The sequence below is a fragment of the Bombina bombina genome, chromosome 2 (genome assembly GCF_027579735.1).
Source record: "Bombina bombina isolate aBomBom1 chromosome 2, aBomBom1.pri, whole genome shotgun sequence".
NCBI lineage: Eukaryota > Metazoa > Chordata > Amphibia > Anura > Bombinatoridae > Bombina > Bombina bombina.
The window spans coordinates 38,149,511-38,167,449 of record NC_069500.1 but is presented as its reverse complement, the minus strand read 5'-3'; the positions used below and the strand labels follow the sequence as shown (position 1 = coordinate 38,167,449).

The 17,939-nt window shown below is 38.6% G+C and overlaps 1 protein-coding gene across 5 annotated transcripts in view; it reads right to left on the bottom strand.

The window, feature by feature from the left end:
* Positions 1 to 17,939, bottom strand: part of LOC128648398 (uncharacterized) — a 184,536-nt gene that overhangs the window by 52,807 nt on the left and 113,790 nt on the right. For 4 of the 5 annotated variants that reach the window (XM_053701026.1, XM_053701028.1, XM_053701030.1 and 1 more), the window contains exon 3: positions 4,379 to 4,501. In XM_053701026.1, coding sequence (XP_053557001.1) covers positions 4,379 to 4,501 — 123 coding nt within the window. The remainder of the gene's footprint in view (positions 1 to 4,378; positions 4,502 to 17,939) is intronic. The other variant, XM_053701027.1, reaches the window with a different exon arrangement.

The following is a 17,939-nucleotide window of genomic DNA, read 5'->3' as shown; positions in this document are numbered from 1 at the left end:
TCAATTTAGTTCTTTCAGTTCTTCAAGGGGTTCCGTTTGAACCCTTACATTCCGTAGATATTAAGTTATTATCTTGGAAAGTTTTGTTTTTGGTTGCAATTTCTTCTGCTAGAAGAGTTTCAGAGTTATCTGCTCTGCAGTGTTCTCCTCCTTATCTGGTGTTCCATGCAGATAAGGTGGTTTTGCGTACTAAACCTGGTTTTCTTCCGAAAGTTGTTTCTAACAAAAATATTAACCAGGAGATAGTTGTGCCTTCTTTGTGTCCGAATCCAGTTTCAAAGAAGGAACGTTTGTTGCACAATTTGGATGTAGTTCGTGCTCTAAAATTCTATTTAGAGGCTACAAAGGATTTCAGACAAACATCTTCCTTGTTTGTTGTTTATTCTGGTAAAAGGAGAGGTCAAAAAGCAACTTCTACCTCTCTCTCTTTTTGGCTTAAAAGCATCATCCGATTGGCTTATGAGACTGCCGGACGGCAGCCTCCTGAAAGAATCACAGCTCACTCCACTAGGGCTGTGGCTTCCACATGGGTCTTCAAGAACGAGGCTTCTGTTGATCAGATATGTAAGGCAGCGACTTGGTCTTCACTGCACACTTTTACCAAATTTTACAAATTTGATACTTTTGCTTCTTCGGAGGCTGTTTTTGGGAGAAAGGTTTTGCAAGCCGTGGTGCCTTCCATCTAGGTGACCTGATTTGCTCCCTCCCGTCATCCGTGTCCTAAAGCTTTGGTATTGGTTCCCACAAGTAAGGATGACGCCGTGGACCGGACACACCTATGTTGGAGAAAACAGAATTTATGCTTACCTGATAAATTACTTTCTCCAACGGTGTGTCCGGTCCACGGCCCGCCCTGGTTTTTTAATCAGGTCTGATGAATTATTTTCTCTAACTACAGTCACCACGGTATCATATGATTTCTCCTATGCATATTCCTCCTTTACGTCGGTCGAATGACTGGGGAAGGCGGAGCCTAGGAGGGATCATGTGACCAGCTTTGCTGGGCTCTTTGCCATTTCCTGTTGGGGAAGAGAATATCCCACAAGTAAGGATGACGCCGTGGACCGGACACACCGTTGGAGAAAGTAATTTATCAGGTAAGCATAAATTCTGTTATCTCCTCTGCTGAGGTCTGTTAGAAATTAATTAACAAAATAACAATCTCACACTTTCACACCCTGTAAAAAAAGGTTGAATGAATGGTAGTAACACAAATGTTTTTGCAATAATTAATTATTTATTTTGCAATATTTTCTTGTAATTTACCTGTGAACAGTGTCTTTTCCTCTGTCCAAGAGAGGTTTAGAGTGTGTCATTCAGCTCTTGACACTGTAACATTCTGCACACTGATTGCTTGTACAAATGCACAAGCTCAATAATATCTGTCCCTAACTGGCCACACCAAGGAGATAGAATTGACATAATGTTTTGCAAGGAGTGTGTTTCTGGACTACAAAACTATAACATTTTAGATTCCCATATTATGAGTGCAGATATCTAGTGATGCAGTACTTAAAGGGACAGTCTACATTAAAATTGTTATTGTTTAAAAAGATAGATAATGCCTTTACTACCCATTCCCCAGCCTTGCACAACCAACATTGTTATATTAATAAACTTTATAACCTTTAAACCTCTAAATATCTGCCTGTTTCTTAGCCACTACAGACAGCCTTATATTACATGCTTTTTTATTTGCTTTTCACAACAGGGGACTGATAGTTCATGTGGGCCATATAGATAACATTGTGTTCATGCCCGAGGAGTTATTTAAGAGTTAGCACAACACAGTACTAAATGCAAATAAATAGATAATAAATATACAGTCATGTGATTAAGGGGCTGTCCGAAGAGGATTAGATACAAGGTAATCACAGAGGTAAAAAGTATATTAATATAACTGTTGGTTGTGCAAAACTGGGGAATGATTGTCTATCTTTTAAAACAATAACAATTCTATTGTAGACTGTCCCTTTAATTACTATAATATAATAAGCACATATAAAATAAATTTAATGTTCCTTTAATAAAGTATAACTAGATCAGTACAATATACATTTACATCACAATGTATTGTTTTATATATTGCTGTTGCTCATTCAAAACAACCTACTCAGCCCTCACAGGCAGCTTAAATGTTAAAGGGACGGTGTACTGTAACGTTTTCTCTCCTTTACCAATGATGTATTTTACCTGCTGGAGTGCATTACGTTGTCTGTAAACATAAGAAATAGCTGTCTTTGTCTGTGAAGCCTTTACTCCTAATGTGAATACTGTTCTATTCTCTGTAAAAAGGCTACATGAACAGGAGGCAGCAACATTAACCACTGTGCTGCCGGGAATTTCAGAGAAAACTTGCCTAAAATAAAGGAGAATTTTTAGCATTTTTTTATATCATTCCATTTCAACAGAAATAGAGCCTTGTTTTTTTAGATGTAACTATCAAAACGATATATATATTTATTTATTTTTTGGTATATTTCATGACACCATTTCCTTGCCAAATGCGATCATATAAAAAATATTAACTTTTTCACAAACATGTTTCTCATATTTGCATATCGCTTGTGTAGTCATAACACAATTGGTTGTAAAATTGTCAGGTAAAGCATTCAGGAGTGTCAGCGAATCACATCTGTGTCCTGTTTAGGAGCTCTAGTGCTGCTGACGAGGAACTTTACCTATGATGGGGGTTAAACACATAAGGGTCGATTGCAATGTTGTCGATCATTGTTTTTGGTTGCTTTTTGGCACCTGATGTACCGTTTGCGACATCACAACGCAAACAATAATATAATTTCCATATCGGAAAAATATTGAATCAGATAGCGTAAAAGTCACCTATACTGCGGTTACATCTCCGCAGGGGCGTATTTAGGTTTTGTGCTGCCCTAGGCACTCAAAATTCTGCTGCCCCCCCAGAAAAAAAAAAAAAAGGTTTTAGGCCATTTTCCCCTTAATATTTTTGTGGGTCAGTGTGTAAAATGGGTTTTTTTTTTTTTTTTTCATTTTTTCATTTTTTTTATTCATAACAATTCAAAAGAAAATGGCTAGCAAAACACTTGCATACAGGTGGGTTAGATTGCATGCATCTCATACCATTTTCTCCCTGAGAGCTGAGAGAAGTGAGAGAAAAGAAGGGGAGGGGAGAAAAGGGAGGGAAAGGAAAGAAGGAAGGGAGGGAGAAGAGAAAAGTGGGTAGGGAGAGGAGAAAATGGGGGAGAGAAAGAAGGGAGGGAAAGAAAGTGATAGAAGGGAGCAAGGGATGGGGTTGAGAGAAAGAAGGGAGGGAGGAAGGGAGGGAAAGAAATAAGGGAGGGAGTTGAGGGAGGGAGTGAGTTGAGGAAGGGAGGAAGAAAGGGAAAGAAGGGAGAGAGGAAGGGAGAAAAAGAAGAATACTCTTTGAAAACTATAACTGCCCTTTACATGCAACAGCATACAGTAATTACCATCATTCAAGTAATGAAACGTTTTAAGTGTCCGTTTACTATTTACTCTGTGGGTTCCTGAATGCAGAGAAAGCTATTATTAGTAGCTAACATACATTAGCGCTGAGAGTTTATGATTAGACATCACAAGCTGATCTAAGCAGTGCACAGACGCATCCAGTCTGTTAGTAACTAAGACCTGCAATAAGCACTGCACTCACAGATCCACCACAGCACAAGGTCTTCTCCAGCCTCACCTTGTAAGCATATCCCCAGGCAAGTTTCTCACCTAGAACGCTTCCACTGCAAAAATGCCGGCAGCTCTAAATGAAGCAACGGTTTAAAGGAAAACTGCCTGTAAAGAGCGACCTTAATCAGTGCACGTGCCTTGTCTTCTCTGTAAGAGCCTGCACTTTATCGCTCACTGTACTGTGTGCTGTCTTTTAGAGAGGATAGGGGACATGTGCTGCCCCTCCCAAATCTGCTGCCCTAGGCACCGGCCTTGTTGGCCTAGGCCATAATACGCCCTTGCATCTCCGCCTGACCACAAGTTATCGACCAAATACTGACAACAAAGTGTAAACAAGAATTCAACAACCAGAGGCACTTGATAAATGTTCTACATCCACATAACAACCGATAATGATATCAGCCACCAATCTGCTCATGCCTAGAGCTGTAAAACAAGATGGCGGCGCTTGTGCCAACTGTGGCAGCTTCCCTTTTTGATCACCATCTTATTAATCCAAATTAAAAAAATAATGATACTTAACACGTCATCACCATAACTTAGCACAAATAAAACGTATGTACAAGAAATTGACAGAAGAAAGAGAGGAGACTGTTAGGAGGTTACACTGGACCATCAGGAGGAGTGGTCTGGTCAGTTGGTTAGAGCGGTTGAGCAGTCTGTAGAGCAGATGTATTTTTGTGTATAAGATAAAACCCACCTTTGTCTGCCTCACTGAGCTGCATGCTGTCTGTAACGCCGGAGGTGATGCTCACTTCAGAAAGCTGAGTGGGGTCGCTGGAGACTTTCTCTACTCTCTCTGTGGTGCTGGTGAGTTTAGCTACTGAAAACAAAAGAACATGGTGAGTTCACATCATACAACACATACAGGGACATGGAAATATACTGTGTGCCTTTAAAGGGACGTGGAATTGATTAATTAGCTTTAACAGATTATTTCCGCTCATTTTACATCACTGGTTTTCAAACCTGTCCTCAGACCTCCCTAACAGGCCAGATTTTCAGGATTACCTTTTGGAGAGAGCAGGTAAAATAACCAGGTTTACTAATCAGCTGATTATTTCATCTGTGCTCTAGTTCAGATACCCTCAAAATCTGGCCTATTAGGGAGATCTGAGGACAGGTATGAAAACTAATGGTCTATATGAACTGAAGCAATGTGCCCACTTTTAAAATAATATTTAAAATTGCTGTTGCTTTTTCAGCCTTTCTTTTTTTATTTTATTATTACAGGCAGGACATGAACAGAAGCAGTATGATTCCTACCTCAGCATTAAAGGGAGATAAGATTCAACATTGAATTTTATGTTTCATATAGAAGATATAATTTAAAGATCCATGCAACCCACATTTTTTCATGATTCAGATAGAACATGTCTTTTTGTCTTTGTTCTCTTGATATCATTTGTTGAAAAAAGCTCAGGAGCTTGTCAGCATTTGTGCAAGAATGTACCTGTAATCCATTTGCTAGAACACTAGAAGGCAGCACTATTTCCTATCATGTAGTGCTCCAGCCATCTACCTAGTTATTTCTTCAACAAAGAATACCATAGGAATGAAGAAAATGTGATAATAAATTGGAAATTCTTTTAAAGTTGTATGCTCTGTCTGACTCAGAGAAGAACATTTTTGGGATTCATATACCTTTAACTCCTTCACTACAAGGAATTTCAGAGAAAAACTTGCCCAAAAGACTTAAATGGACAGTCTAGGCCAAAATAAACTTTCATGATTCAGATAGAGCATGTAATTTTAAACAATATCCAATTTACTTTTATCACCAATTTTGCTTTGTTCTCTTGGTATTCTTAGTTGAAAGCTTAACCTAGGAGGTTCATATGCTAATTTCTTAGACCTTGAAAGCCACCTCTTTTCAGAATGCATTTTAACAGTTTTTCACCACTAGAGGGTGTTAGTTCACGTGTTTCATATAGATAACACTGTGCTCGTGCACTTGAAGTTATCTGGGAGCAGGCACTGATTGGCTAAACTGCAAGTCTGTCAAAAGAACTGAAATAAAGGGGCAGTTTGCAGAGAATTAGATACAAGATAATCACAGAGGTTAAAAGTATATTAATATAACTGTGTTGGTTATGCAAAACTGGGGAATGGGTAATAAAGGGATTATCTCTCTTTTAAAACAATAAAAATTCTGGTGTAGACTGTGCCTTTAAAGGGAGATAAGAGTCAACATTGAATTTTATGTTTCAGATAGAGGATGTAATTTTAAAGATCCATGCAACCCACATTTTTTTTCATGATTCAGATAGAACATGACATTTTAAAAACTTTCTTTTCTTTCATGTAATTGGCAAGAGTCCATGAGCTAGTGACGTATGGGATATACATTCCTACCAGGAGGGGCAAAGTTTCCCAAACCTCAAAATGCCTATAAATACACCCCCACCACACCCACAATTCAGTTTTACAAACTTTGCCTCCTATGGAGGTGGTGAAGTAAGTTTGTGCTAGATTTCTACGTTGATATGCGCTTCTAAGCATGCTGAAGCCCGGTTCCTCTCAGAGTGCAGTGAATGACAGAGGGATGTGAAGGGAGTATTACCTATTGAATGCAATGGTCATCCTAACGGGGATCTATTTCATAGGTTCTCTGTTATCGGTCGTAGAGATTCATCTCCTACCTCCCTTTTCAGATTGACGATATACTCTTATATACCATTACCTCTACTGATTCTTGTTTCAGTACTGGTTTGGCTATCTACTTTATGTAGATGAGTGTCTTTTGGTAAGTATCTTTTCTTTTATTTATGACACTGTCAGCTATGGTTTGACACTTTATATGTAAAGTTCTAAATACAGGCAGTCCCCAGGTTACGAACAAGATAGGTTCTGTAGGTTTGTTCTTAAGTTGAATTTGTATGTAAGTTGGAACAGGCACTTTTTTTAGGTGAAACTCTAGCCAAACATTTTTGTTTTGGATAGCATAGGATAAAGTTTGTTTTGCTATCTGTGCCCCTGTTCAAAAAATTTCACATCACTTTCTGTCCTTGTGACAATTGGATTTTCAGTATTTTGGATTATCCTGGAAAGAAGGATTGTCGATAAAGCTCTATTTTCTCTGTATGTTTGTACGAGTTGTACTTAAGTCGGATGTCTGTAACCCGAGGACTGCCTGTATATGTTTTATACTTATATTTGCCATGATTCAGGTTAATCAGTATATTTCCTTCTTACAGACTGTCAGTTTCATTTTTGGGAAATGAATATGAAAAAATTATTTCTTACCGGAAATTTTTCAAATTGACTTTCTTTTCTAAATTGCAGGAGCGCAAAATGCTATACTTTATTGCGTCATTTTTGGCGCAAGACTTTTTTGGCACGAGAATTACGTTTGTTGACATTTTGACGTCATTTCCGGCGTCTTAGTTGGCGCCGAGAGTTTTCACGTAGTTGCGTCATCTATGACGCTCGTGTTTGTTGTAGACGTTTTTGGCGCCAAAAAATATTTGTCAGTTGTGGCGTCATACTTGGCGCCAGATTTTTGACATTATTTAAGTCATTATTTCTTTTTGCTTCCTGTTTCCAGAGGCTTATTCTGTTTGCATTTTTTCCCATTCCTGAAACTGTCATATAAGGAAATTGATAATTTTGCTTTATATGTTGTTTTTTTCTATTACATATTGCAAGATGTCTCAATCTGACCCGGTCTCAGAATCTACTTCTGGAATGCTGCTGCCTGATGTCGGTTCTACCAAAGCTAAGTGCATTTGTTGTAAACCTGTGGTAACTGTTCCTTCGGCTGTACTTTGTGTTAGTTGTCATGATAAACTTTCAAAAGCAGACAATATTTCCATTAGTAGTAATCCATTAGCAAAGCATCAGAAAAAATGTATAACAGGAGCACCAAGTATATGGATAAAAAATCAAACTTTATTTAGAACATAAAGGGTATCTTAACCCCTGGGTAAGAACATACAATTATAGTATACGGATGTCTGGGAGTGGTCCCTTGTGAATGATATTAGTGTGGGGGTTGTTTTGGGGAACACCGCCACATTCTTTCCTTTACAAACAGTCTAAGTTGTGCAGTGGCCTTACAAGGAATTGGTTTCAGGACTATTTATACATTTCTTTATACAGTGCATACACCTTAACCACTTCCCCTATTGGATTTTGATAGTAATCCATTACCTGTTGTTGTTCCTTCAACATCTAATGTTCAGGATATTCCTGTTAATGTGAGAGATTTTGTTTCTAATTCTATTCAGAAGGCCCTGTCTGTTATACCACCTTCTAATAAACGTAAAAGGTCTTTTAAAACTTCTCATAAATTTGATGAATTTTTAAATGACCGACAGCATTCTGATTTATCTATCTCTGAAGAGGATCTATCTGGTTCAGAAGATTCTTCCTCAGATATTGACACTGACAAAACTTCATATTTATTTAAAATGGAGTATATTCGTTCTTTATTAAAAGAGGTGTTGATTGCATTAGTTATGGAGGAGACTAGTCCTCTTGATATTAAAACCAGTAAACTTTTAAATTCGGTTTTTAAACCTCATGTAGTTATTCCAGAGGTTTTTCCAGTTCCTGATGCTATTTCAGATGTAATTTCAAGGGAATGGAATAGTCTGGGTACTTCATTTACTCCTTCTTCAAGGATTAAGAAACTGTACCCTTTGCCGACTGATAGATTGGAGTTTTGGGAAAAGATCCCGAAAGTTGATGGGGCTATCTCTACTCTTGCAAAGCGTACTACTATTCCTACGGCAGATAGTACTTCTTTTAAAGATCCTTTAGATAGGAAGCTTGAATCTTATCTAAGGAAGGCTTATTTATGTTCAGGTCATCTTCTTAGGCCTGCTATTTCTTTGGCTGATGTTGCTGCGGCTTCAACTTTTTGGTTGTAAACTTTAGCGCAACAAGTACCAGATCCTAATGTGTATAGCATTGTTAAGCTAATTCAACATGCTAATAATTTCATTTGTGATGCCATTTTTTATATCATTAGAATTGATGTCAGGTATATGTCTTTAGCTATTTTAACTAGAAGAGCTTTATGGCTTAAAACTTGGAATGCGGATATGACTTCTAAGTCAACGTTGCTATCTCTTTCTTTCCAAGGTAATAAATTATTTGGTTCTCAGTTGGATTCTATTATTTCAACTGTCACTGGGGGGAAGGGAGCCGTTTTGCCTCAGGATAAAAAATCTAAGGGTAAATTTAGGGCTGCTAACCATTTTCGTTCCTTTCGGCAGAATAAGGAACAGAAACCTGACCCTTCCCCTAAGGAACGGTTTCCAATTGGAAGCCTTCTCCAGTCTGGAATAAATCCAAGCCTTTTAGAAAATCAAAATCAGCCCCCAAGTCTGCATGAAGGTGCGGCCCTCATTCCAGCGCAGCTGGTAAGGGGCAGACTAAGATTTTTCAAAGATGTTTGGATCAATTCAATCCAAAATCATTGGATCCAACACATTGTTTCTCAAGGGTACAGAATAGGTTTCAAGGTACTAATACTTTACTAATTTCAACCGCCTGTGAGAAGTTTCTTTCTCTCACACATTCCAGTGAACCCAGTAAAGGCTCAGGCTTTCCTAAAGTGTGTTTCAGACCTGTAGTTATCCGGGGTAATTGTGCCAGTTCCCTTTCAGGAATGGGGTCTGGGGTTTTATTCAAATCTGTTCATTGTTCCAAAGAAAGAGAATTATTTCAGACCAGTTCTGGATCTAAAAATTTTGAATCGTTATGTAAGAATAACAACATTCAAAATGGTGACTATAAGGACTATTCTGCCTTTTGTTCAGCAAGAGCATTATATGTCCACAATAGACTTACAGGATGCATATCTTCATATTCCGATTCATCCAGATCACTATAAGTTCCTGAGATTCTCTTTTCTAGACAAGCATTACCAATTTGTTGCTCTTCCTTTTGGCCTAGCAACAGCTCCAAGGATCTTTTCAAAGGTTCTCGGTGCCCAACTCTCTGTAATCAGAGAGCGGGGTATTGCAGTGTTTCCTTATTTGGACGATATCTTGGTACTTGCTCAGTCTTTACATTCTGCAGAATCTCACACAAATCAACTAGTGTTGTTTCTTTAAAGACATGGTTGGAGGATCAATTTACCAAAAAGTTCCTTGATTCCTCAGACAAGGGTCACCTTTTTAGGTTTCCAAATATATTCAGTATCCATGACTTTGTCTCTAACAGACAAAAGACGTCTGAAATTGGTTTCAGCTTGTCGGAACCTTCAGTCTCAGTCATTCCCTTCAGTAGCTATGTGCATGGAGGTTTTAGGTCGCATGACTGCAGCATCGGATGCGATCCCCTTTGCTCGTTTTCACATGAGACCTCTTCAGCTTTGTTTGCTGAGCCAATGGTGCAGGGATTATACAAAGATATCACAATTAATATCCTTAAATCCCAATATTCGACTATCTCTGACTTGGTGGTTAGATCACCATCGTTTAGTTCAGGGGGCCTCTTTTGTTCGTCCAACCTGGACTGTGATTACAACAGATGCAAGTCTTTCAGGTTGGGGAGCTGTCTGGGGATCTCTGACAGCGCATGGGGTTTGGAAATCTCAAGAGGCGAGGTTACCAATCAATAATTTGGAACTCCGTGCGATTCTCAGAGCTCTTCAGTTTTGGCCTCTTCTGAAGAGAGAATCGTTTATTTGTTTTCAGACAGACAATGTCACAACCGTGGCGTATGTCAATCATCAAAGTGGGACTCACAGTCCTCAGGCTATGAAAGAAGTATCTTGGATACTTGCATGGGCGGAATCCAGCTCCTGTCTAATCTCTGCGGTCCATATCCCAGGTATAGACAATTGGGAAGCCGATTATCTCATTCGCCAGACTTTACATCCGGGAGAATGGTCTCTTCACCCAGATGTGTTTCTTCAGATTGTTCAGATGTGGGGGCTTCCAGAAATAGATCTGATGGCTTCTCATCTAAACAGGAAACTTCCCAGGTATCTGTCCAGGTCCAGGGATCCTCAGGCGGAAGCAGTGGATGCGTTGTCACTTCCTTGGAATTATCAACCTGCTTATGTCTTTCCGCCTCTAGTTCTTCTTCCAAGAGTGATTTCCAAAATCATAATGGAGCGTTCATTTGTACTGCTGGTGGCTCCAGCATGGCCACTCAGGTTTTGGTATGCAGATCTTGTTCGGATGTCCGGTTGCCAACCTTGGCCACTTCTGTTAAGGCCAGACCTTCTATCTCAAGGTCCATTTTTCCATCAGGATCTCAAATCATTAAATTTGAAGGTATGGAGATTGAACACCTAGTGCTTAGTCATAGAGGTTTCTCTGACTCAGTGATTAATACTATGTTGCAGGCTCGCAAATCTGTGTCTAGAAAGATTTATTACCGAGTTTGGAAGACTTACATTTCATGGTGTTCTCATAAATTCTCTTGGCATTCTTTTAGAATTCCTAGAATTTTACAGTTTCTTCAGGATGGTTTGGATAAGGGTTTGTCTGCAAGTTCATTGAAAGGACAAATCTCTGCTCTTTCTGTTCTGTTTCACAGAAAAATTGCTAATCTTCCTGATATTGATTGTTTTGTACAGGCTTTGGTTCGTATCAAGCCTGTCATTAAGCCAATTTCTCCTCCTTGGAGTCTTAATTTGGTTTTGAGGGCTTTACAGGCTCCTCCGTTTGAGCCTATGCATTCTCTGGACATTAAATTACTTTCTTGGAAAGTATTGTTCATTTTGGCCATTTCTTCTACTAGAAGAGTTTCTGAATTATCTGCTCTTTCTTGTGAGTCTCCTTTTCTGATTTTTCATCAGGATAAGACGGTTTTGCGGACTTCATTTAAATTTTTACCTAAAGTTGTGAATTCCAACAACATTAGTAGAGAAATTGTTGTCCCTTCGTTGTGTCCTAATCCTAAGAATTCTTTGGAAAAATCTTTACATTCTTTGGATGTGGTAAGAGCTTTGAAATATTATGTTGAAGCTACTAAAGATTTCAGAAAGACTTCTAGTCTATTTGTTATCTTTTCTGGTTCTAGGAAAGGTCAGAAGGCTTCTGCCATTTCTTTGGCGTCTTGGTTAAAGCTTTTGATTCATCATGCTTATTTGGAGTTGGGTAAATCCCCACCTCAGAGGATTACGGCTCATTCTACTAGGTCAGTTTCTACTTCCTGGGCTTTTAAGAATGAAGCTTCTGTTGATCAGATTTGCAAAGCTTCAACTTGGTCTTCTTTGCATACTTTACTAAATTCTACCATTTTGATGTTTTCTCTTCTTCAGAAGCAGTTTTTGGTAGAAAAGTACTTCAGGCAGCTGTTTGTTTGATTCTTTTGCTTATAATTTCATTTTTTTTCATTATAAAGATTAAAACTTTTGATTTGGGTTGTGGATTCTTTTTTCAGCGGAATTGGCTGTCTTTATTTTTATCCCTCCCTCTCTAGTGACTCTTGCGTAGAGTTCCACATCTTGGGTATTTGCTATCCCATACGTCACTAGCTCATGGACTCTTGCCAATTACATGAAAGAAAACATAATTTATGTAAGAATTTACCTGATAAATTCATTTCTTTCATATTGGCAAGAGTCCATGAGGCCCACCCTTTTTGTGGTGGTTATGATTTTTTTTGTTATTATTATTATTTATTCCAATTCCTTGTTGATGCTTTTGCTCCTTTCTTATCATCCCTCTGCTTGGCTATTCGTTAAACTTAATTGTGGGTGTGGTGGGGGGGGGGTGTATTTATAGGCATTTTGAGGTTTGGGCAACTTTGCCCCTCTGGTAGGAATGTATATCCCATACGTCACTAGCTCATGGACTCTTGCCAATATGAAAGAAATTAATTTATCAGGTAAATTCTTACATAAATTATGTTTTTTACTTATATTTTCAGGTTGTCTTTGTTCTCTTGATATCCTTTGTTGAAAAAAGCTCAGGAGCTTGTCAGCATTTGTGCAAGAATGTACCTGTAATCCATTTGCTAGAACACTAGAAGGCAGCACTATTTCCTGTCATGTAGTGCTCCAGCCATCTACCTAGTTATCACTTCAACAAAGAATACCATAGGAATGAAGAAAATGTGATAATATAAATTGGAAATTCTTTTAAAGTTGTATGCTCTGTCTGACTCAGAGAAGAACAATTTTGGGATTCATATACCTTTAACTCCTTCACTATAAAGAATTTCAGAGAAAAACTTGCCCAAAAGACTTAAGAATTTTCATCATTTTTGCTATCACTATTTAAACACAAATAGAGCCTTGTTTTTTTATTTATCTGTCAAAACTATATATTTTTTTAGTAGTAGACAACCCAATGTATTGATCTAGGCCCATTTTGGTATATTTCATGCCACTGTTTTGCCGACAAATTCAATTACAAGAAAAAAAGAGTTACGTTTTTCACAAACTTTGGGTTTCTCATTAAAAATATTTACACACAACTACTGGAGTCATAAGACAAATGGTTGTAAAAGGGTCTCTGGGGTCTCCTTTTGTTCAGAAATTGCAGACATGGATGGCTTTGCAATTAGATTTTAGCAATTAGAAGTCAACATAGATTTTTTTTTATTTATTTATTTATTACACCTCGCTGATCCCTCCCAAACAGCTCTCTAACCCTCCCCAACTATCTACCAGTATCCAGTTTATAGATTTATTTTTATTTCTTTATTCATTCATTATTTTAAATATTTTTCTGTAGTGTAGCGGTCCTTTATTAAATATGATAAATACATAAATACATATGTACACACACACACACACACATATATATATATATATATATATATATACAGTATACACACACACACACACACACACACATATATATATATATACAGTATACACACACACACACACATATATATATATATACAGTATATATACACACACACACACATACATATATATATATATATACACACACACACACATACATATATATATATATGTATACATACATACACACATACATATCCATATTTAGACATGTATATGTATGTATCTCTATTTTAAAGCCCTTTGCCTGCCTTTTTTTTTCTAATACCCAAGACCTCTTTTCTTGTAATATTTTTATAATAATTTTTTTATTAGATAGTGTTATTATGAGTGTAACTATAATTTGTAATGTATTTTTGATGTGTGCAAATATTTGCGCTCCACTCATAATCTGGCCCTAAATTTATTTTTTCCATTTTTTTAAAATCTTCCAAATGCCTTCAGAATTTAATTCCCCATATTTCTTCCGATCAAAACAATATGTAAATAGCCTTCCACGGATCAAACTAAAACATTTCCTAGCTCTTTCACACAATTAACAAGCAACCAAAACAATCTCTTCTTAGGCACATCAACATCACACAAACAAAATCAACTGAAAAGTCACCAATTGCTCTCCAGTTAAACCCATAATCAAATTGGCTAAACTCTTTCAAACATTCCTTGCATGTTCATACTCCCACAACACATGCACAACACTTTCCACACCCCCACCTCCATCTCTCGGACACTTTTTCTAAATTATTACCCTTCTCATCCTCATAAATTCTCTTGTGGGTAAACATCCATGTATTGTCATTAAGGACACATCCTTCTGAGAATTAACAGCATCTTCATATTTACCCTCTTCCAAACATCCACATTCTCATCCTCAGTCAAGCTACCGATTTGCTCTATTTTTTTTTCTATAAAACACAATTTTCATAACCATCTTTTTTTCACACCACTCTTCTCTAGTCACATGAACCAAATTCAAAAACCTCACACACTTCTTAATACGTACATAAAACCAAGGGACCTCCAAACTAACAGGTCTCCTATTATCCCAAACACCCAAATAAAATCTCCTTAAAATATTCCCGGCTGCATACCTCACCATACATCCACCCAAAGAATCCTTACTACTCAACTCTACTGGATTCCAAAATAACAAAAACATTAATCCTATTACTTGGCACAAAACCCTACGAGGTGCAGGAAAAACATTACTAACATATAACAATATAGGAATCAAAACAGCCTTAAAAACTAAAACTTGCCCATCAAAACTCAATGTTCTCAACTTCCAAAATCAATCTTACTCTTCACTTTCTCACGGACAACTTACCAACTTTCATAACCTTTCAAATCATCACAAAACTTAACACCCATAATTTTGATCATATGATTAGCAAAAGGCCAACCCCACAAATCCCTCTCTCTCCATTCAGCCAAAAACTTACATAAAGGCTTATTCCAATTTGCACAAAAACCACTTATGCCACGAAAATATCCAAACAAAATGTAATCCTCCTCAAACTCTCTTGAGACTGGCAAACAGCAGTTACCTCATCATAAAACCAATAACTTTAAAACACCTTCCCTTACTACCTGGCACATCCACACCCTTAACAAAACAATCATCTCTAAGCATACTCAGCAATGGTTCAATCAAACAATTAAACACTCCACACCCAATCACCACTTAGGCAAAAAAAAAAAAAACATTCACTACAAACTTACTCACAATATCCTTATACAAACATTTAATCCAAGACAATATTTTCTTTGGAACACCCATTCTTTCCAAAACACTAAACATAAAACCATGCATCACTTTATCGAAGGCCTTCTTAAAATTAACAGCCACAACAGCAACAGACTGCATCCCTCAAACAACCAAACTCTCAGCAATCTTCCTCTTAACACACCTCTTAACCTATTAGCAATAATCATATAATCTATATTCAATAACGATATAGGTCTCCAATTGTGAAAATCCTTTTATTCCCCTTGATTATATAACAAAACAACAACAGCTTTTCTCATTGATAAATACATCTTACCAGTCTCTAAAATCCACTTAAAAACTTCAAAACAATCCTCTTTGTTCATATCCCAAAAAACTGATTTTCCTTTCTTGATCCCATAAACCACCACCTCAATCTCAGACAGTGTCAGATCTCTTTACAAATCAATACAATCATCCTTAATTAACCTGTGATGAGAGCAGGATGTGATGTCACTTGTATGTGGGCGGGGCTTAGGTCCGGTGTCTGTGTCGCAGTTAGTTTAGTACAATCAACCTGTCTAGATGTGTATTGCTATGCTCTGTAATAAAATAGAGTTGTACCATCATTGCTGTGTCCTGCATATGTCCTGCATCTCATGACATGGTGTCAGAAGTTCTGGACTGCGCTACTGTTCCTGATCGATTGCAATGTCAAAGTTTACCCCACCTGAGCCTTTTGACTTTTCTCAGCCTGCAGCTTGGCGCACATGGCGTCAGCGGTTTCAGCGCTTCAGGATTGCATTCAAACTGAACAAGGAGAGTGGTGAAGTACAAGTTAATTCTCTTTTATACTCTATGGGGAAAGATGTAGAGCCAGTGTTCAATGCTTTTACTTTCCAAGAAGGGGAAGAAGTTAACTTTGATATAGTTATGGATAAACTCAGTGCCCACTTTATGCCCAAAAGAAATGTGATTCATGAGAGAGCTTGTTTTCACAAACATAATCAGCGTATGGGAGAATCTGTGGAGTCATTTGTGCGCAGCCTGTATGAATTAGCTGAATTCTGTGAGTTTGGTGTTGCTAAAGAAGAGCAAATCAGAGACAGAATAGTTGGATGGCCCGCCAGAGTGAACTGGTGAAAAAGCAAAGTGCTGATCTGAGGTCTGAGAGTATTGTGGATGAAGTGCAGCAGTCTAGGAAAACTACTAGTGAAAGGCACAGTGTGAGCGGTAGATCTAAAGTACTGGAAAGGCCTAGAAGTGGATGGGCGCAACATGGCCGATGCACACGGTGCTACCGGGCTCATGATCAGAGTGCTATATGCCCGGCCAGAGATAAAAGATGCAGAAAATGTAGCAGAATAGGCCATTTTGAAGTGGTGTGTAAAACTGAATACATTAAGGAGATGCAGGTGGACAGTGACCAGGAGGGTCAGGAAGTGTCTTTTGTGGGGTCTGTTGTGGAACGGACAAGCTCAGAGGAAGATTGGAAAGTTACTTTTACTGTAATGGGAGCCAAAGTTGATTTTAAGATTGACACAGGAGCAGATATCACTGTAATGTCTTTTGCTGAATTTATGAAACTGCCTTGACAGCCCCAGCTGGCGAAGGTTACTACAAATGTCCATAGTCCTGGTGGCCGCATTGATTGTGTGGGGAAATTTCTTGCCAGCTGTGAGTACAAACAAAGGAAGTTCACCATGTGGGTGCATGTGATCCGAGGTCAGTGTGTTAACAGTTTATTGAGCAGAAAAGCAGCCTGTGACTTGGGCCTCGTGGCCAGAGTGAATGAGATCTCTGAAGATATGTTTGGCGAGTTGGGCCTACTGAACTGCAAACCTGTCCGTATAGCACTTAAAAGTGACGCAGTCCCATACAGTATTTCTACTCCTCGTAGAATTCTGTTCCCGCTCATGCCTCAAGTGGAGAAAGAGCTCATGCGCATGAAGTCTATGGGGGTTATTGAAGAGGTTGTTGAAGCAACTGATTGGTGTTGCAAAGAAAAACGGAAAGGTGCGCATCTGTGTGGACCTGAAAAGGTTGAATGAGGCAGTGAAGAGGGAGAGATTTGTGCTGCCGACATTGGAAGATATAGCCCCAAGTTGGCTGGGGCGAAGTTCTTTTCCACATTAGACGCTTCTAGCGGCTTTTGGCAGATCCCCCTGGATCCAAAGTGCCGCAAACTGACTACCTTTATCACACCGGTAGGTCGGTTCTGCTTCTGCAGACTCCCCTTTGGGATATCCTCCGCTCCTGAAATCTTTCAAAGGGAAATGAGTTCTCTCCTGAGTGGCCACGTGGGCACAGCGGTCGTCATGGACTACATTCTAGTGTATGGGTCTACAGTGGAGGAGCATGATCAGCGTTTGAGTTGTGTGCTGCAGGCTATCAAAGAGTCTGGGCTGAAGCTGAATAAAGAAAAATGTCATTTTAGGAAAACTGAATTATGCTACTTTGGGCATATCATCAACGGGGATGGCATCAAGCCAGACCCCGAGAAAATTCGGGCTATTGAACAGATGAAAAGCCCTTCTGATGTACATGAGCTGAGACAGATATTGGGCCTTGTAAATTACGTGGGCAAGTTTCTTCCAGATTTATCTACAGTTTTACACCCTATCACAGAGTTGCTTAAGAAAGATGTTGCCTGGGTCTGGGGACCTTCACAAGAAAAAGCGTTCCTGCATGCCAAGTCCCTGCTGGGGTCTGCCCCAGTGCTGGGGTTCTACGACCCTTCAAAAAAGACTGTGGTTAGTGCTGATGCAAGCAGTTATGGGTTAGGGGCTGCACTCCTGCAGCTGAATGACAACAAACTACAGCCCATCG